The sequence below is a fragment of the Canis aureus genome, chromosome 11, assembly GCF_053574225.1.
Source record: "Canis aureus isolate CA01 chromosome 11, VMU_Caureus_v.1.0, whole genome shotgun sequence".
NCBI lineage: Eukaryota > Metazoa > Chordata > Mammalia > Carnivora > Canidae > Canis > Canis aureus.
In genome coordinates, this window is record NC_135621.1 from 26,534,260 (window position 1) to 26,555,750 (window position 21,491).

At 50.8% G+C, this 21,491-nt stretch overlaps 1 protein-coding gene across 1 annotated transcript; it reads left to right on the top strand.

Moving 5' to 3' along the window:
• Window positions 1-9,023: 9,023 nt before the first annotated feature.
• On the top strand, window positions 9,024-20,360 carry TOB2 (transducer of ERBB2, 2). Its single transcript, XM_077914360.1, has 2 exons — window positions 9,024-9,469; window positions 16,371-20,360. Exon 2 carries the CDS (start codon window positions 16,468-16,470, stop codon window positions 17,476-17,478), a length of 1,011 nt encoding a protein of 336 aa, XP_077770486.1. The 5' UTR covers window positions 9,024-9,469; window positions 16,371-16,467; the 3' UTR covers window positions 17,479-20,360.
• The last annotated feature ends 1,131 nt before the right edge of the window (window positions 20,361-21,491 follow it).

Below are 21,491 nucleotides of genomic sequence, written 5' to 3' on the forward strand. Positions count from 1 at the left end.
CATACCGTTTATCCTCACACAACTATCAACTTTTTTGCCTGCTAAAGGTGATCGGGTTATCCTAAGGAGGCACAATCATAATTTGAGACTTCTGTCAAGTGGTCTTTGACATTATGAAAGTGAAACAGGCTTTGAGTCCTTAGGAATGCAGGGGCTTGGCCCAGGTTACACTGAAATTTTTAAGAGCAAAGCCAAGGGGAACAAATCATCGTCTTTTGACTACTTGTCAGAGCTTTGGTTTGAATCAACAAACACTTGATTAATTGAGGTATATTGAGGGTCAAAAGTAGAATTATAAAATAATCTCTGCCTTCAAGAATTTTTTTTTTAAAGATTTTATTCATGAGAGACACAGAGGAGGCAGAGGGAGAAGCAGACTCCATGCAGGGAGCCCGATAGGGGACTAGATCGCAGAACTACGGGATCATGCCCTAAGCTGAAGGCAGACACTCAACCGCTGAGCCACCCAAGCACCCCTACCTTCAAGAAATTTAATAAGGGACGCTGCCAGAAACGGTTTAGAATAACCCTGGGAGGATTAGGAAGGTTCTTGGCCTACGTTGAGGGCACCTCAGGAAGGCCAGGGGAAGGTCATAGCCACAGAGTAACAATAATCCTTAAGGCTTTCCCATCTCATCTAGCACTCTTCATACTCTACCCACTGGGGCTCGTTTCAGTTCCTCTAATGATGGGTCCCCCTTTTGTCCACCTTATTACACATCCTTCAGACTTTAGATAATATTTCCTCAAAAGATGCCTCTCCTGGCCCCCAATTCAAGTTAATTACTCTTGTATTCATTGCACCGTAGCATTTTGTTTATACTGTTGGGTAATTATCAACAGTCCTCCATTAGGCAGGTTCCATGTGGCTGTAACCAAGTCTGTTTGGCCCAGTAGGCAGCAACTACTCGGTATTAAATGAATAATTGAAGTCAAACTGGATAATAAACTTTGAAGGATATACTGGACCTACAGACAAAGGAGGTGGGGTGGGCAGAAAAGGACATTTGTGGGGCAGCCTGGGTGGCTCAGTGGTTTAGCACTGCCTTCAGCCCAGGCACAAGGTGTAATCCTGGAGTCCTGGGATCGAGTTCCACATGCAGTCCCCCTGCATGGAGGCTGCTTCTCCTGCCTATGTCTCTGCCTCTCTCTGTGTGTCTCTCATGGATAAATAAATAAAATCTTTAAAAAAAAGAAAAGGACATTTGTATGGGGGAAGCAATCTGAATGGGCAGTGTGTTTGAGGAGCTCTCTGAGCAGTTCTAAAGCATGAGTCAGGGATGGTGTATCAAGATTATAGAGGCCAGGGATCCCTGGGTGGCGCAGCAGTTTGGCGCCCGCCTTTGGCCCAGGGCGCGATTCTGGAGACCCGGCATCGAATCCCACATCGGGCTCCCAGTGCATGGAGCCTGCTTCTCCCGCTGCCTGTGTCTCTGCCTCTCTCTCTCTCTCTGTGACTATCATAAATAAATAAAAATTAAAAAAAAAAGATTATAGAGGCCAGATAATTTTCAGATTAGAATTTGTCACTGAAAAAAAAAAGAATTTGTCACTGATTCTATAGTAATTTTAGGGGTTTTTTTTAAATATTTTATTTATTCATGAGAGACACAGAGAGAGAAAGAGGCAGAGACACAGGCAGAGGGAGAAGCAGGCTCCATGCAGGGAGTCCGACGCGGGACTCGATCCTGGATTTCTGGGATCACGCCCTGGACTGAAGACAACACTAAACCGCTGAGCCACCCGGGCTGCCCGTAATTTTAGTTTTAAAGTGTACTGTAAATCACAATGTTTTATCTGGATAAAGACCAGTCAATTTTTAAAATTTGCTTATTAACCACCCTGGTCTACATACCATTTTCCATTTATAAATATATCAAAAGCTATTCCTTAGTTTCAGCAAAACACCACTTTAACTGTGCTCCATCAGCCTCAGCGAGTATACCTCTGAAAGGTATTACAAGTGAGTTTAAGATTAATGCCCAATTTCAAGGGCATCCCCCCTCCAGTCTCCATTGCTGAATGGAGCAAGTTCAATCTGAACCCAGTGAATTCTGCTGAACTCTGTTTCTCTATCACCTACTTTCATAATCCCATTCTCAGTTTGTTTCCTTTCCAAGGCCAAGAGAATACAATTAATGAGTTAAGAACACCTGAGATAAAGTGAATGGCTTTGAAGGTCAAATTCTTTTTTCTTTTTTTTTTTTTTTTTTTAAGATTTTATTTATTCATGAGAGACACGGTGAGAGGCAGACAGGAGAAGAAGGCTCCATGCAAGGAGCCCGGTAGGGGACTCAATCCTGGGACTCCAGAATCACGCGTGGAGCCGAAGGCAGACGCTCAACCACTGAGCCATGTAGGTGTCCCGAAGTTTAAATACTTAATTATTGTCTATTTTGGAATTTCCAAGTTCAGTCCTCTTAAATTTTAAGAAATTAGGACAATAATAGTACCAAATTACCTGCTGTTGGGAGAACATAATTTACAAACTAAATTTTAACCTCTAACAATATACATACAGTTCTGTGGAGAGAATTAGAAAATGATCTCAGCCAACTGTGTAGGTCTATAAAAAATCAGAATGGTCTTAAAATGTGTTAAGTGTTTTTCTCCATTTTTAAGTAAGCACTACCTGGGACACCTGTGTGATTCAGTTGGCTTATAAGCATCAGACTCGATTTCAGCTCAGGTCATGAACTTAGGGTTGTGGGATCGAGCCCCATGTCAGGCTCCACACTGGGCATGGAGCCTGCTTAAGATCCCCTTCCCTCTCCCTCTGTTCCTCCCCACCTCTTAAAAAAAGAAAAGAAAAAAAATTGAACTCATCATGGTCAGCCTGAGAAAGCAGTGCCCTTTCCTGGATTTAAAGCATATTATTTTTTTTTTAAGTATTCAGTACTTGATATTCATTTCTAGGTTTTAAAATGGATGGGTATCTTCCAGTTTCTCAAGTACACTGTACACACATGGTAATTTCCTTTAAACATTGTGCTTACTACATGTGCTCTTGCTTAAAAAAAAAATTAGAAATGTGTAGTCTTTATTATCAGACCTATATTTGAATTCTCTGCTTTTGACCCTTCGAGTCATTTAGCTGCTTTTTTCTAATCTGTTAAATAAGGATAACAAGGCTTGCGTTTTCAGGTTGTAAGGATTAAATTTGACCTTCTAAGTTCCTCACCCTTATGGGGAAGTTTTTTTTTTTTTTTTTAAGATTTTATTTATTCATAGAGAGAGAGAGAGGCAGAGACACAGGCAGAGGAAGAAGCAGGCTCCATGCACGGCGCACGACAGGGGACTCTATCCTGGGTCTCCAGGATCACACCCCATGCTGCAGGCCGCACTAAACCGCTGCGCCACCGGGTCTGCCCGTGGGGAAGTCTTTACATAAATGGCAGTTCTTTCATAGTAGGTTCCTATTTTTTCATGGATATTTAAGTCCTGGCATGGAAGGTCCTCAAAATGGTTCCTTCTCCCTTACCTCCAAGATTTTCCTTCATTCACTTCTGTCTCTGCATCAGGCAATTAAAGGGACATTACTGGCACATACTTTGTCTTCTTGGCTATTTCCTTTGTTCGAAATAGCCTTCCACAGTCACATGAGCCAGCCAACTGGGTACCTCTTCCTTCTACGTTCCTGATATCTCACAAATGCTTCCAGATACATCATACCCCACAAGAATCTCTCCTACTTGGACTATTCAAGCCTAGTACACACATTTAACAGAAACAAGTTTTGTGGAACAATGCTTACAATGTAAACACTCCGATATTTTCACTTTATTCCATTCTATTCTAAAATTCATCTGAAATCCACTAAGCCAAATGATTTTATGAACCCACTGATGGATATTGAATCACAAGCCGTGGGACGCCTGGGTGGCTCAGCAGCTGAGCCTTCACCTCAAGACATGATCCTGGAGTTCCAAGATTGAGTCCCACGTCCGGCTCCCTGCGTGGAGCCTGCTTCTCCTTCTGCCTGTGTCTCTGCCTCTCTGTATCTCTCATGAATAAATAAAATATTAAAGAAAAAATCACAAGGGGCAGCCCGGGTGGCTCAGCGATTTAGTGCCGCCTTCAGCCCAGGGCCTGATCCTGGAGACCTGGGATCCAGTCCCGCGTCAGGCTCCCTGCGTGGAGCCTGCTTCTCCCTCTGCCTGTGTCTTTGCGTCTCTCTCTCCCTGTGACTCATGAGTAAATAAATAAAATCTTAAAAAAAAAAAATCACAAGCCCGATTTTAACAACAATAAACTGGGTAAGATCCTTGAACTCCTTTTGCCTCTCCCTCCACTGAGGGGCAATCACTTATTTATTACATTAAACTGAAAAATGGGTCACAAATTCAAGAGTCTGAATGTGCAATATAGTTGTTGAAGAAAAGAGAGGTATTAAGAATAGCCTAAACAGGGTGATAAGTGTGACCCTTGTTTTCAGTGCCTCGGATGCAATAGAGAGAGAGTGGTGAGGACTTCAGGAACCCAAGAGTATAGACTCTACCTAAAGGAGGCAGCTGCCATTCAACAGACAAATGTCAGCTTGAATGCCCAGATCCTTTGAATTTAGGAGGCGAAGCAAATTAAAATATCTTTGTGCAATCTGCCAACTTTTAAATGTCAACTCATTTTAAACGTGTCAGTATACACCAGGACAATACACCAGATGTGGACCTTGACCTGGCAATTAGCAGCTTCTAAATTAAGAAAATTAGGGGCATCTGGGTGGCTGGGTTGAGTGGCCAACTCTTGATTTCAGCTGAGGTTATGCTGCTGAGCGCAGTTTGCTTGGCATTCTCTCTCTCAACCCCTCCCCCATATTCCTCCTCTCTCTCTCTCTCAAATAAATAAAATCTTTAATTAACCAGTATGTTAACTGGAAATAAAAAGAAAACAAAAAAACACAGGGAATCACACGGAACTAAATTTCAGAAAAACGATGTCACTCTATTCTGACCTGTGCTCTTTAGTAGTAGTTTGAAGCTAGGCATAACGGTGAAAGATGATTTGCCTCGACTGAAATTTTTGTGCCTTAAAAAAAGGACTCCAAAAAAAAAAAAAAAAAAAAAAAAGGACTCCAGGGCAGCCCGGGTGGCTCAGTGGTTTAGCGCTGCCTTCAGCCCAAGGCGTGATCCTAGGGACCCGGGATCAAGTCCCACATCGGGCTCCCTGCATGGGGCCTGCTTCTCCCTCTGCCTGTGTCTCTGCCTCTCTCTGTGTCTCTCATGAATAAATAAATAAAATCTTTAAAAAGGGAGGGGGGACTCCAAATCCCATCTTTCACAGTTATTTGGTTGCTCATCAACTCCACCCCCAAGTGGCCTCCTACCACCAAGGCTAAAATGTTACATTCTTTGAACACTGCAGTTTCAGTGTCTTAGCAAACCTTTAGTGAGGTTTGTTTGGTCACATCGTTGGTGGTGAATAAATAGCATTTGCCCTGCATCCAACCACTTCTCCAAAGCCAGTGTTGTTGGGGTTATGTTTGCTCCTGCCCAGCTGGAGCAGTCGATCTGAAAAATCAAATTGAGGAACTATTTTCTTTTTTTTTTTTCTTTTTTTTAATTTTTATTTATTTATGATAGTCACAGAGGGAGAGAGAGAGAGAGAGTCAGAGACAGAGGCAGAGAGAGAAGCAGGCTCCATGCCCCGGGAGCCCGACGTGGGACTCGATCCTGGGTCTCCAGGATCACACCCTGGGCCAAAGGCAGGCGCCAAACCGCTGCGCCACCCAGGGATCCCTTAAGGAACTATTTTCTTAGATAACATAAAAGTAACTGCAAAATGTTTCATCCTAGCATGTGTATATGAGAGTGACTCACCCCTGAGAGTTAATTGTGGTTAATTATTACCAGCCTGACTTGTCAAGGCAACAACACATCTGGTATAACTTGCTTATTCTCAGACAGGGGAGTTGCTTCTGAAGCTCACCATCTTGAAAACATGGTGTGTACCTTTCAACATACGATTATTTGAAATGGGAGGGGCCTGTGGAATGCTTGAGTGGGAATTAAGCTCTCGATTAAGCCCTGGCAAGATGAAATCACACACTGAGAAGTCCTCGCCTCCTCCTCCCCACAAGACAAATGGAGGCATCAGCAGTTAAGAATGCTGATTACCTTTTGCTCCTCTATTTAATCCCTTCTTATTTATATGCCAACCCTTTGCCAACTGCCAAGGAGGCTGGATTTCTTAATTTTGTTTTAGTTAAGTTGCTCAGGCCTGGTGTGTTTCTAGCACTGCAGGGGAGATGAGAACAAAAGCACCAACCCACAGAAATCCAGCGCCTTCTGTCCAGGGATGGGGTGTGCCCTCTCAGGCTGCACTAAATGGTAGGAGATGTCTACCCTTTATCTACTTCTATGGACTCCATCCCTCCTTCCTGAGATGCCCTAGGAGAATTCATTTCAGCTCACCCCAACCTTTCTCATCATTCTGCATAGTAATGCTTCTTGTTGGGGAACACACACCGAACTGTGCACAGGATATGTAGGATGCAATTTGGCCTGAAGTCATCTATACATCAAGGATACCAACTTTTGGGGACACTTGGGTGGCTCAGCAGTTGAGCATCTGCCTTCAGCTCAGGGGTGATCCCGGGGTCGAGGAATCAAGTCCCGCATCGGGCTCCCTGCGAGGAACCTGCTTCACCTTCTATGTCTCTGCCTCTCTGTGTGTGTCTCTCACGAATAAATAAAAAATAAAAGGGACGTCTGGATGGCTCAGTAGTTGAGTGCCTGCTTTGGCTCGGGGCATTATCCTGGATTCCCAGGATCGAGTCCCACATCGGGCTCCCTGCAAGGAGCCTGCTTCTCCCTCTGCCTGTGTCCCTGCCTCTCTCTCTCATGAATAAATCAATAAAATCTTTTAAAAAATAATAAAATCTTTTTAAAAAGATACCAACTATTTGAGCCAGGCTTTACATTACGGTATCATATTTAATCCTCACACGATCTCCATGTTAAGAACAAGAAAGCAGGTTTGATGATGTAAAGAGATTTGTTGCCATTAAATCAAGATAACACAGTTGGTGGACACATCGGGATTCAAACCCATGGCTGCCTCGAATAAATGACTTCAAATACCAGCATCCCTTGCAAAGCCCCATTGCGCAAACGCACACTCTTCCCAAGAGCCCGGCGCCTGGGCTTTTGGCCCCCACTCTCAATCCTAGCGGTTGGATGGAAACCCAATCAGAAGCCGCCTGTCCCCGCTCCCCGACCAACGGGAAGGCTGTTGCTAGCGCTCCGGGTATATTTTTAGCTCTCCAGTGCTCTGGGACCCGGTGGGTCGGCCGGCTCTCACTGCTCGCGTGGAAGACGCTAAGGGACAACGAGGGAGGAGTGGGAAGAGATGGGGAGGGGTGGGGGGAGGTAGAGGGGGAGGAAAAATGGGAGGAGTGGAGTGGGGCAAGCGGGGCGCGGGGGGCGCATATGTGACGCTCTGCCACCGGCTGACGCACGAGGCAAGTAGTCCCTGGAGGTGCCCCAGGGGCTGAAGCGTTCAGCGTGTGGGGGATGGGGGACTTCGGGATCCAGCTCCCTCCCGCCTCCCTGTCCCCTTGGAGTTTGCCCTCCAGTCCGGGGTTTTTCTGCTGCAGTCAAGGAAAGCGCTTCAAAACCCCCACGCTACCGTTGCTCTCTGCCCTTGCCAGGAAAAAAAAAAAGTAATCAAGGAATAAACAAATGCAAACTGTTCGTAGCTGGAAACTTTCGGATTTCGCCACCCCACGTGGGTTCGGCGACTGCCGATGGCCTGGAACCGTCTGGAATGGGAATAAAGGTCGGGGGTTGGGGAGCGATCTGGAGAATGGACTACTGGACGGAACACCTAACGGCAAGCTGCCGGGGGTCCGGCAGCCCGGTCTGCCTGTGACCTCACCTGGGCACAGGCCTCCCCACCCGCCTCCCCGCGCCCCGCAGTCACAAAGCGGCCGAGCGCGCGGGCCTGGGGCGCCCCGTCCAGGGCCGGCGAGCCTCGGGCTGCAGCCCCACGGACCGTCGGGTGCGTGAGCCCTGCGCCCCTGGCACGGGCAGGCGCCACGACCGCCGGCGGGGGGCTCTCCCTAGAAGCAATGTCACTCTGTCTAGTGTCCCGTACGGGGGTCGCCCGCGGGGAGAGCACACGGTTGGACAGGAGAAGGGCTGAGCCCCGCCCGGGGCGGCCCGGGGGCGCGCCTGCGCAGAGCCGGCGCTGGCCTCTCGGGCCGCCAGGTAATGGGGGCCAGAGGCGGCACCTGGGAGGACTTTGTGGCGCTGGGCTCCTTCTCCCTTCTCCTTGTCGCCTCCTCTTCCTCCCGCCCAGCGTGCCTGGGCCCCGGTTTCCCCGGCGGAGGCACGGCGCGCTCGGGAGACTCGAGCCAACCCGAGTTAATAAAGGAGCGAAACGTTTCCAAAGCTCGCGCTGCCCCCCAACTCCCCCCTCCTGCCAGGGGCGGTGCCGGGGTGTGCGAGCCGTGGGGGTGGTCGGACAGCCCGACGCCCAGACCCGGAGGGACTCGCCAGGGTGGCCTGGCGGACCAGGCCGGGCGACCGGACGAACCGTCGGCCCTGGGGCAGGTGCAGGGCCAGGCCGCGGGCGGGGGGGGGGGGTGCCTCCCCGCGACGTCCGTGCGTCCCCACGTCTAAGGTGAACCACCCGGTTCCAGCCCGGGCCCCTGCGCGCCCGGAGCTCGCTGTCTCCCTGGGGAGACCCTGTGCCCAATGAGCACGCTTTCGGAGTGGGGGGCCTGAAGGAAATCAGGGTGGCACGGCGCTGCGATGCGGGGGAGCAGGCAGCACTAGACCGGCTAAAGGCGGCCTCGCCGGCGTGTGAGCCGGGATGGGGCGAGCAGAGGCCGGCCACGGGACGGCAGGGCACCCCTGGGCGCGCCCGGAGTCGCTGGCCGCGCGGCCCGAGGGGTTAAGCCGCCGGGCGGGCTGGGAAGTAGTCCCGGCCCGGCGCCCGGCCCCGCCCCTGCAGGGCGGAGGGACGCATCACGCAGGGGTGGGGAAGCCGGATCCGTGCGCAGGGTTGCTAAGGGTGAAACTTTTCATTGACTTTGCTCACTTCGGGCCCGGGCGCGGGAAGGTGCGGGTCGTCGCCGGAGAGAAGCGAGTGGCTCGGGCGACGCGGGGCCCGAAGGGCAGGACCGCCCGCTGGCCAGAGCCCGGCCCGTCCTCCGCCCCGCGACACGAGCCGCCCTCCGGCCAGACATCCCCGCGCCGTCGCCGCCGGCCGGCCCGCCCGCCTTCCATCCCCCCTCCGCCGAGCCTGACCTCCAAAAAGCTGTAAGAATTATTATTGAGAGTCCGAGCCCCAAACTCCCTCACTTGCCCCCCCCACCAACCCTCAACGAAGAAAAGAACCCATCAGCCTCCGGCCCGGCGGCGCCCAGGAAGGAAGGAACAGCGACCTCCGCCCCGCGCCCGGGACCACCCTGGAGGGAGAAGTCGCGCTGCGGCCGGCAGACCGCCCCGCCACCGCGGAGACCCGAGTGAGTGAGTGGGGGGCGTGCGGGCGGGGGGCCCTGAGACGCCTTCCCCCACCCCGTCCCGCTCCTGCTCTCCGCTTTGCTGGACGCAGAGCGCTGCTGTCGTGCACCCCCTCGCAGGACTGGCCAACATTTCCCTTTCCCCTTCCACCTCCCCTGTGGACCCCCCCCCCTTTTCCCCGGTGCCCCGCTCCTCTCCGTGTTCTGAGTGTGGCCTCCTCCTGGGTGGGGTGCATTTCCTCCCCTCTCCGCCTCCCTCAGTTCTTCATAACGTAGAGACTCGCTAGATTTTTCCTTGTCCCCCCGCCCCCCCAAAAAAGCCCATAACTTCCACGCCATTAAATAAATCAGAGGAAGAAGTAAGGGGATCCAGGTCTTGTTATTCTGCTGCTTTTCCCGTGTGCGGGGAAGGGGGTGGTAATAATAGGGTTTATTTCTGGCCCCGTGGAGCTGAGGGATAGAAGGTAGACATCCCCTTTTGGACCGGTCATTGGTGACTGTCCTCTGGCCCCTCAACCAGAATTTACCATTTTGGCTTGAGCTCTTTATTCTCTGTAGTGTTTTAAGGGAAAACCGTGCTGGGGGTGGTGGTGGGGGGAGTACCTTTACAGCAACACCAGTGAATGGACTCGGGTTGGTCCCAGTGAGATGCCTGGGAGGAAGAGCCCTACTTCTGAGCTGGTTCACCTCCTGCCCAGAGGATGGACTGTGCCCTTGACCAGAGACGGAGGGGAGGAGGGGCAGCTGGCAGGCCTTCTCCCACCCCGCAGAGGAACCAGAACCCTACACAGCAGGCTTCAGCCTGGGCCAGCGGAGGGGGTCTCGGGTGCCTGCTCCGTGTCTAACCTTTCTCTTTCTCCTTCCTATACACCCTACCCTGGGACTGAGTCCCTCATCTTTGATTTTCCAGCGGAAAAACGCTCATTGCTTTCTTGGGCGCCTGCCCCCACCCCCTCTTAAGCAGTGGGGGAAAGAAGCTTGTGTGGGAGGAAGGATTAGGGAGGTTTAACACCGTGTAGGGGAGCTTTGCCGAGGATCTGGTAAGTCTGGTCATAGAGCAGGCCTTGCAATGGGAGGAGACTCACAAACAATTTCAAGTATTAGAATATGTTGTTCGGGTGTCAGATGTACGGTTTTCCTTCCTTGCCGGGAACCTTTTCTCATTTCCCTAGCTGGGTCTAGTTACTCGACTTGGATTAGAAGAGGGGTGAGGCTTGGGCCCTGCTGGCTTTGGGCCTTCTGATTTTCGGCCTGGCCCCTCCCCGCAGCTTAACTGGGAATTTCTTTGGCTGAGAGGACGGGAGAACTGGGTTTCGTTCCTGCCTTTTCTGGCTTGGGGGTGCTGGACCGGAGCCCGCTGGGCATTAAGTGAAAAGGCTTTTTTCTTTTTTCCCTCTTTGAATTCACCCGTCCCTACAGCAACTCCAGACGGAGACCACTCAGCCCAAGGAATACAGATTAAGCGGCGGGGGGGGGGGAGGGGGGGACGGCGGGGGGATGTGTGACCTTTATCTGTCCCACCCCACCGCGTTCACCCAGAAAAAAACTCATTAGAAGGAAATCCTTAATTGAACAGTCAAGGGAGGCCGTGAAGTGGAAGGTGGGGTGGGGAGCGAAGTTCAGCCTTTCTTGAGACCAAGACGTGAAACCCGTGGGGGGTGGTACGATACGGGGTGTAGGCCTTATGGGTAAATTTATATAAAATGTATTAGGCGGTGGGCGGGGGGGGGGGGCGTCCACCACAGCGCGCATGTGCATCGGAAACTTTTCCTTGGTTCTCCGGACCTCGGCCAGCTCCCCTTACGGGGCATGCGCGATTCGCTGGCTAAACCTTCGCAAAGCACTCAGGGAAGTGTAGTGTGCAGAGAAAGTAGGTCACTTGCTCCAACCTAACTGTAAGGTGTCTGAGGACTACAATTCCCAGAGTGCAGAGCGCGCCTTCGCTGCCTGCCTACGTTGGAGTTCAGTGAAGTCTTCCTGGCTTTACAGGAATCGAGTGCCCCAGAAAGGGCCCTCTTCCTCGGAAGAGTTGGGCTTGCACAGTCCATGTTTGAGGCAGATGGTGGAGACTCTGGGCGGGGTGTTGCGGTGCATCGGCACAAGTCCGGGAAGCCCTTCAACCATACCTGCGGGCCTGGGTGGCTGCCTCAGATTGGCATGGTGGGGCCGGGTGGTCCCACTGAGCCTGGGTCTCACTCCCTGGGATCCAGATTGTGGCACCTGCTGGCCTTGTCAGAATTGAGGACCCCTCCTCCCCGACTCCTCCTTCCAGACTCACTGAATCTGACAGTGCTTGGTCGTAGGACCATTTGGATGTTAAGGCTTGGGGTGCCTGGATATTGTTACAGATACTTGTAGTTTGGAGATCCGAGAAGTTCCCTCACCATCATCCCTCCTTTTTCCCCTTTAAAACATAGTTGCTTTTCTTAAGATCCTTCCTTCTCAGTTTAGTCATAAGTTCTTTCTGGAAACCCCATTACCATATCATTGACTACAGCAGCCACCTTTCTTACCCCATTTTTGTCCTTCTCTTAAACACTCTTTAAAACAGTAGTCAGGGGAGGCCTGGGTGGCTCAGCGGTTGAGCGTCTGCCTTTGGCTCAGTGCGTGATCCCGGGGTCTGGCGATCGTGTCCAGCATCGGGCTCCCTGTGAGGAGCCTGCTTCTCCCTCTGCCGATGTCTCTGTGTCTCTCATGAATAAATAAATAAAATATGTTAAAAAATAAAACCCACCACAAGTCAGCACAGAGGATCTGAATCCCACATTAATTTTGCTGTTGGAAATAAACAAGCGAAGGAGTATTCAATTCTGAAAGAAATTGGACAGAATTTACTCTCACATTTGCAACTTTTTAATATGTCGACAAAAGGTAGATGTTGCTATTGTTAAATACTTAGCTTTGTTTGGTGTTCAAGGGGGTTGGTTTTGTTTTTACGTTTTTGCCACCTTTCTGGCTTTTTGCACCTGAGTCAGGGTTGGAGAAGAACTGAGTTCTCTCTTTCCTCTTTAACTCAAATCTACTTGTTCCTTGTATTGAAGAGTAGTTACTACTAAGCTTTCTAATCTTACCAAATACTATGAATATTTTATGTATAAGCCTAGAATTTGTCCATAGCCTTAAAAAAAAAAAAAAAAAAGAACAGACTCATCTGAGTCTCCTCTCTTTAGTTCAAGACAAGACAGCACCAGTGCTTTAATCCTCTGTTCCATAAGCTTCTTGAAGTCAAAATTAGAGCCTGAGCTGATAGAGCAGAAAATCTCATTCTGGTTGTCCAGCATTTTTGAAAGGTTCCACCCCACAGCCATCTGGCCCAGCCTGTTCTCCAATTAAAGAGGCAAAGATGGCATTATATACTTCCTTATTTGTGTGGCAGCATCATTGAGGTATAAATTGGTGTGCAGCTTTAGTTGCTTATGCTGCAGAAAATGGTTAGCTAGGCAGGGCTGATGACAGTGGTTCTATTGTATTTTGGGGTAGGAGGCTTATTTCCCAATGACTTTGGCCTGCATTTAAAATGCTCCCATTTTGAAAAGATAAAAAGGAGAGAGGGAAACAAGCCATAAGAGACTCTTAACGGGGAAAAAAAAAGAGAGAGAGAGAGAGAGACTCTTAACAAGAGAGAACAAACTGAGGGTTGATGGAGGGAGGTGGGTAGGGCATGGGCTAGATGGGTGATGGAGATGAAGCAGGGCACTTGTGATGAGCACTGGGTGTTGTTTGTAAGTGATGAATCACTGAATTCCACTCTGAAACCAATATTACATTGTATGTTAACTAAGTAAAATTTAAATTAAAAAATTGAGGGGCAGCCCCCGTGGCGCAGTGGTTTAGCGCCGCCTGCAGCCTGAGGTGTGATCCTAGAGACCCAGGATCGAGTCCCACATTGGGCTCCCTGCATGGAGCCTGCTTCTCCCTCTGCCTGTGTCTCTGCCTCTCTCTCACTCTGTGTCTCTATGAATAAATAAATAAAATCTGTTTAAAAAATGTTTAAAAAAATTAAAAATTGATAAATAAAAAAAATGCTCCCATTTTGAAGCTAAACTGTTGAGGGGAGGTTAACTTGGAAGTCGCATATGCAGCAAAGTTTGAGGAGGCCTAGAAAGGTGTAGGAGCCCCTTGGTCTGATTCTTATACCAAGAGGCCATGTGGTGCTTTGGGGAAGTGTCATGTCTTTATTTTTTAATTAATTAACTTTAAATTTTTTATTTTATTTTATTGTTTTTACTTATTCATGAGAGATGCACAGAGAGAGGACGAGACATAAGCAGAGGGAAGAGAAGCAGGCTCCATGCAGGGAGCCCGATGTGGAACTCTATGCTGGGATTCCCGGGATCACACCCTGAGCCAAAGGCAAACACTCAACTGCTGGAGCCACCCAGGCGTCCCTCATGTCATATTTAAGTTTATTTTACTTTTTCTTTTTTTTTTTCTTTTTCCTGGGTCTTTTTTTTATTTTATTTTTTTTATTTTTTATTGGTGTTCAATTTACTAACATACAGAATAACCCCCAGTGCCCGTCACCCATTCACTCCCACCCCCCGCCCTCCTCCCCTTCTACCACCCCTAGTTCGTTTCCCAGAGTTAGCAGTCTTTATGTTCTGTCTCCCTTTCTGATATTTCCCACACATTTCTTCTCCCTTCCCTTATATTCCCTTTCACTATTATATTCCCCAAATGAATGAGAACATATAATGTTTGTCCTTCTCCGACTGACTTACTTCACTCAGCTATTTTACTTTTCAAAAACACTTTGGAAACATTGTCTTTAACTCCAGGCCCATCCTTGGGAACCAGTGCCAACTTTCTTCATAACTTTTTAATCTCCATGTTGGACAGCTCTGGTGGACTGTCATGGCCCTTATAGACTTCCACTCTTGGGGAAGGCCTTCAGCCCTGGTAGCTAGTCTTGCATTTAATGATGAGTCCAATCCTTATAAACAGAAAGCCCCCTATCTTTACCTTTTCCTCCCTTCTTTAAACCTTGAATTGACCTGTCTGTGCTCCCAGCACCTCTTGACCCCCCATGTGACCCTCTGCTCAAACCTGAAATGAGGGTGGGACTGGACCTAGCCAGTGTCCTATGATGCTCCATATTGACCCAATGCTTCTTCTCTGATAATCACCTCAGAGAGGGAGGATCCAGTCCTAAAAATACCCCTATGAGCCGTGGCCCCAGTCCTGAGAATGATAAGGAAATGAGTTGAGGCAAGTGTCCAGAAAACTCAAGATCCCCAAGCCTAGAATTAACACCTACATATTCTATGCTGGACCCAGAAGGGATTTTAATCAAAACCCAGCCCCAGATCTATAGTAGGGCAGAAGATGCCCCTGATGGACCATGGATTAGTCTTGTCTCTGCTGAACTCAGCAGCACATTTCCATCCAGAGGCCTGGCTGGTACCTGTTCTGGCCCTGCCAACCCGCGAAGAGGGTCCTTTTTCAGTTTTCCCACCGCATGACCCTGGAGCTGCTCTTTTGGAAAAAGTGAGGAGAATAGGATCACTGGCTCTCAGGACTTTACTGATCATCTTCCTGAGACATGAGTCTGGCCCAGACCTCAGGAGTAAACCTTTTTGACCTCTGTGGGAGCTGGCTGTGAGAGAATCCCAAAATAACAATCTGAGTGTTTATCTTGGGCTGTCTCCTCTCCAGGGATCTCCAAGCACTTGATAAATCTGATCTGGTGCCAAGGACAGGTGGTCAGACAGTCCCCAGGAGACTGAGTGATGATGGGTCCCCAGCTGGAGGCTGCAGGGTGATGGAAAATTTCGTCTCTTTGCCACCCTCATCACCTACACTCTAGCCAAAAGCTAGAGTCCCTCAGGCCACACTCGTGCTGCTCTTAAGGATTTTTTGGCATCTAGGGCCTTGTCTCCGTTCATTTCCTCTGCTTCCCTGAGACAGCCCCCGGTCAGCGGTCCGTTGTTGGCCCACGCCTCTGGTTGTGACAGGTCTTGACTTCTTGGGGATCATTTTCTTGTCTTTATTCTTGGAGGCGTGCTGGATGGAGGTGCTCCCTTTGGTTACAGTGTGGTGGTGTTGTATCAGTTCTGCAAACCCAGGGTGAGGGAGAAAGCATGTACACCCAGGGAGCCCAGGATGACAAATTAGATGTGACTGCAGTCCAAGCCCCCAGTAAAAAGTTGGCGGTGCTGCTTCCTGTTCGGTAATCTGTATCCCTTTCCATTTAAGGAAAAAAACTAAGGATTTTAAACTTATATCTCAGCCTGTGACGGTTTGGGAGCACGACTTCACCAAGATGTTACGAAGATAAGTTAGCAAGAGCCTTCCCAGCTGAATTAGGGGCTTGATTTCTTTTTTTTATAGCAGTCATATAGTGACTTGGATTCTCAAAATAGTGGAAACCACAGCACTCCTGTTTCTTTAGAATTACTTGAAAAACAATAGCTCATTTTATCAAGTGCCTTCTAAATAGCAGGTTCAGTGTGAGACAGTTTACATCCTTGAGCTAACTTACTCTCCATGATAGCCTTATGTTCCTGATGAAACTAAGGTGCAGAAATAAGTGGCTGGCCCTCAGTCACACAATTAAGCTGGTCCCCAGTGGAGCAGAAAAGGGGCCTTGAGTCTATGTGATCTTTTTTTATTTTTTAAAGAATTTATTTATTTATTCATGAGAGACAGAGAGAGGGGCAGAGACACAGGCAGAGGGAGAAGCAGGCTCCGTGCAGGGAGCCCAACATATGGGACTTGATCCCAGGACTCCAGGATCACAGCCTGGACCGAAGGCGGCGCTAAACCGCTGAGCCATCCAGGCTGCCCGAGTCTATGTGATCTAAAGTTGGTGCTTCTCTATCCTTTGCCATTGATCCCCTGCCCCCCACCCCCACCCCCACTTTCTGCATATCTGCTCATGATACTCTTTGTTCTCCTTTCTCAGAGCTGTCTGGAGCCCGAGGCTGCCTACCATACATCACCTGCCACTGCCTGTGGCCTGTACACGTGCCCTGAGCTGATTGTCCGCCCAGGAAAGGACCATGCAGCTAGAGATCAAAGTGGCCCTGAACTTTATCATCTCCTACTTGTACAACAAGTTGCCCAGGCGCCGGGCAGACCTGTTTGGGGAGGAGCTTGAGCGGCTCTTGAAAAAGAAATATGAAGGCCACTGGTACCCAGACAGGCCACTGAAGGGCTCTGGCTTCCGCTGTGTGCACATCGGGGAGATCGTGGACCCAGTGGTGGAGCTGGCCGCCAAGCGCAGTGGCCTGGCCGTGGAGGATGTGCGGGCCAACGTACCCGAGGAGCTGAGCGTCTGGATTGATCCTTTCGAAGTGTCCTACCAGATCGGTGAGAAGGGGGCAGTGAAAGTGCTGTACCTGGATGACAGTGAGGGCTGTGTTGCCCCGGAGCTGGACAAGGAGTTCAAGAGCAGTTTCAACCCTGATGCCCAGGTCTTCGTGCCCATCGGCAGCCAGGACAGCTCCCTGTCCAACTCCCCGTCGCCGTCCTTTGGCCAGTCGCCCAGCCCCACCTTCATCCCCCGCTCTGCCCAGCCCATCACCTTCACCACCGCCTCCTTTGCCGCCACCAAGTTTGGCTCCACCAAGATGAAGAAGGGGGGTGGGGCGGCAAGTAGCGGGGCAGTGGCTGGTGGGGGAGCCGGGGGCCCGCAGCCTCCCCAACAGCAGCCCCGCCTGGCCCGCTCCCCCACCAACAACCTGCTGAAGCACAAGAGCCTCTCTCTGTCTCTGCACTCGCTGAACTTCATCGCGGCCAACCCGGCCCCTCAGTCTCAGCTCTCACCCAATGCCAAGGAGTTCGTGTACAACGGCGGGGGCTCTCCCAGCCTCTTCTTTGACGGCGCCGATGGCGGGGGCAGCGGGGCAGGCCCGTGCAACAGCAACAGCTTCGACGTGGCCCAGGTCTTTGGAGGCGGCGCCAACAGCCTCTTCCTGGAGAAGACGCCCTTCGTGGAAGGCCTCAGCTACAACCTGAACACCATGCAGTATCCCAGCCAGCCCTTCCAGCCTGTCGTGCTGGCCAACTGACCACCCACCTGCCACCGGGCCAGGAGCGCCTAATACCACAGAAAAGAGAAAGGAAAAGAAAGTCCAAAAAAAGAGGAAAAGAAAAATACACAAAAAGATTTCCAGTCTTCTCACTCTGGCTTCTAGAAAAAAAGATCCAGCCCAGGCATGGAGTGGGAGGGGGCTCCTGAAGCACCAAGTCGTGTTTAACTCAACCCCCTGCTGTTTTCCTGCCTGCCTCTGATTTATTTGGTTGGTTTGGGTTTTATATTTTTTCTTTTTTTTTTCTTTTCTTTCTTTCTTTTTTTTTTTTTTTTTTTACATGTAGTTTTCTATATAACATCTTTAATTAGTGGCTTCCTGTGCTAAGAATGGTCCAGATGTGAATTGCTGCTCCCTCCCTTTCTCCCTCCCTCCTTCACGCCTGGTTTTATAGGATTGGTATGTCCAAGCTCACAGGGAAGGAAGAGCCGCAGTTGGGGCCTGACCCTGCCCAGAGCAGGGAGAGGCTGCCCCCCATGTCACTGCCCCTGACATTCAGCTAAGCTTTCACTCAAAGCCATCCAACCTCAGCAGGCCACCTTGGGCCCTGCCACCCGAATAGGTTTGACCCCAGCCCCCCACTCCCTCTCAGGCCTGAGCCACGTGGGGAGCTGCTGACTGGCTACTTGATACCCTCCCGCTAGAGCTGATGTCTGTGACTCCAGGGAGGTTAGCACTTGGTCTAGTGGAATTGCTTTCATCTCTGTCATGTAGCCCCACGCCACCACCCCCACCTGGCCCAGACTCTCATCATGGCCCCAGAGACCCAGCCATTGACATGTGGCCTCTCCTGCAGCCCCTTCTTCCCTGGGCCTGAGGTTGTGGGTAAGGAGGTGGGGCAGGTGTGGGTGCGTGTGTGTGCGCGTGCGTGTGCGTGGTTTGCTGTCCTGTTTTAAAGGATTCCAAGCCATGTAAACCCTCCCCACCCCCCAACATGATTCCAGGTTGCAGCAAGTGCTTATTTTATGTAGGAGGTTGGGGAATGGGCCTGGGAGGGTCGTCAGTCCTTTTGTAGGGTGGGTCATGTGTTGGGGTGAGACTGTGGCTGAGCCTAAGACACTCCCAGGGGAAAATACTGCAGAAGGAACTGGTTTCCAGACTGTGGAGGGATCTGCACTTTTGTTTTTGACCAAAAAGGGGGGGATGGGGGGTAGCTGTGAGGGGCTAAGGGAATACCAGCCTACCGGCCCCCCGATGCCTAAGAGGAGTCCCTGGACTCAGATCCTCCCGTTTCATTGTGACCTTAACCCAGGGTGAGGAGCCGCTCACCTGAGCACCCTGGGGGGTGGGAGTTTGGAGTCAGTGCCTAGAGTGCGCAGTCCTGAGCCTTGAATTGAGACTTATCAGTCTTTGGTTGTAGATGTTCTTTTAGTCTGTTTCTGCCCCTGCCTGCTTGAGAACTTCTTGGTACCCCTTGCTGTCCCCTCTCACTGCCCGACCCAATCCCACTGGGCCTTGATGCTGTGAGGGGTGGTCTCAGGCAGGTGGCAGGGCTGGACAGGCAGGTGGCCATGGCAGGTGGCGCGTGTGGACTACAGGAGAGCCCCGGCCCCTGTCTCTGCCGGAAGAGAAGTTGTCTCTCCCACCTGACCCTAGTGAGCCAGCTTCCATGCCATGATGCTTTGGCTGGTGGGCCACATGGCATCAGGGCCCCCATCACCGGAAAGTACCAAAGCCCTTGGCACCCCCACCCCACCCTCCTGTGACCCCAAGTGGGGCAACCGCCGTGGCAGTGGGTCCGGCCCAGACAGACACTGCCAGCCTCCTCCCTGCAATGGGCACCAGCTCTACCTCCCCCAACGGGGCAATGCTCCGGCTCCTCAGCCCAGGATCATCTGTCCCCTAGATTTCTCAGGGGCCAGCCCAGTCTGGGCCCTACCCTCTCCGAGCCCTCCACTCCCGCACAGTGACAGGCCCAGGCAGATGGCTGCTCTCTGGGAAAGGTTGGATGCTGCCTTATTTATGTCCTCTCCCGGCCCCTTTCCCCTGCACTCACATACACAGGTACCCGCCCCCCGGTCGGCTTGTTCTCGCCACATCTAGGGAGAGGGGAGACCAACCCCTTAGTGTCTTTTGAAATACGAAGAAAAAATGTATGTTCCGGAGCATGACTCCAGGGCTGGGCTCTTGGGCCCAGTTCAGTCTGTCTCGTCTCAAATCTAGGCATTTTTGCTTCAATTTTATTTTTTTTAAGGAAACAAAAACAAAAACCTGCACTAATTTACCTGGTTTCGTAGGAGAACTTTTTTTTTTATTTTTTACATTTTTTGGTGTCCGTTTGTATTGAATAATTTGCTACATTTGTAAAATGTAAGAGGTATATATAATATATGTATATTTCTAACGTAAAAAACGTAATTTTTTTCTTTTCAAGATTTTTTCTTAAAAAGAGGAGAGAAACAGATATTTTTTCAGGAAAAACAAACTTTAAAATAAAAAAAGAGGAGAATTAAACCTATTTCTCCCCTTTCCCCATCCTCTCTGTCTGCCCCTCTTTCCCAGGAACAAATCAAAAAAGGTGGATCATCTTGTAAAGAATGTAAACTTTTAGTCCAGAATGATGTATTTTTCTCAATGCAGTGAGCTATAGATTCTCTAGTTGACCCCTCGGGATGGGAAGGAGGGCATTGAGGCAACGTGGAGAGGAGCTTGGGGGAGCAGGGTAATGAACTTGTTTTCTTTAGTGAAGGAGGAATACAATCGAGCGTTTTGTATTCAGAATGTTGTGCAATATTTTGGAATGGGACATTGGTGTGTTTAGAGATTTAGTTTAAAAACAAAACAAAAAGATTGATCAAATCTGTACAGTTTATATTGTTCCAGATTTTTTTAAGTTTGTATTAAAAGCATGATATATAATAGCCTGCTGCTTGCTCCTGGCTTGTTTCATTTGGGGGGCCCCTTTTAGGATGGAGAGAAAGGGAGGAACCCAGCCCCTGTTGGTCCTCCTCACCTGACTCGGGGTGCCTGAGGTTCACCACCTACCACATCAACACAAGACACAGAGTTCCCACTTCCGGGGGTTCTTTTCCACACCGGAAGCAGGCTCCCCAAGGCTGGGAACTGCCCAAGCTCCCTCTGCTGATGGGTCATGGAGCCAGTACTGGAAGCAGAGCCTTGAGAACAGGATAACTTAGTGGCTTCTTCTGGAATGGCCTATTCCTGGGAGGCCGAGGGAGGGACCTCCCGCCTGGTCTCCATGACAGAGATTTGCCTACCTCACAGGGCTTCGCTCAAGTGGGCGAGGATGAGAGGAGCCCATCCAAGGCAGGTTCCGTCAAAGACCTGGCACTCGGACTCGCCCTTCTCCAGGCCCCAGGCCAGGCCATTCCCGAGCTGCCTGAGCCTGGGGGTGGGAAGAGCTGAGCGGGCGGTGCTGCCCACCGCAGGGTCAGCTCCTGGCATACCTTCAGCCCGACGGGGACCCTCAGCCTCGCAGGCCCCCGCAGCCAGTAAGTCAGTGAAGCTAATTGCCCTCACAGCAACGTGGTGGTACAGGTGTTGTCTCCACCGTACAGCTGCGAACGGGGCTCCCAGGTGGATTCCCTGCTGGGTCCACAGGACTGGTAACGGGAAGCTGAGGTTTTGTGTGTGACGTTTCCATGTCTATAGAGAGGTGGTAACCTGTAGAAGAGTGACGCCCTCCAAGGGGAGTGGGAGGGCTGACCTTGCCACCTCCAGGCTGGGATGGGGTGGGGGTGGGGGGCAGGAGGCTCTTCTGGGGCCTCAGTGGGATGGAGTCTACTCAGGCCCCTCACTTCCCAAACAGGCCAACGCTGATCCCTCCCCATCCGAGCATGAACTAGGCCTAGAAGCTCTCAGGCCAGACCTCCACCCTCTGCACAGGGTCCCAGGAGCTCCCGACGGCTGGCCCCTCTGTGGGCCACTTCCCCACCAAGGCCCAGGCCTCTGCCTGACCAGCATAAGGCCACTGCCAGGGCTCTCGCTTTCCTCTGTCCTGCCAGGGAGGAGCCCAGCCTGTCCCTGCGACC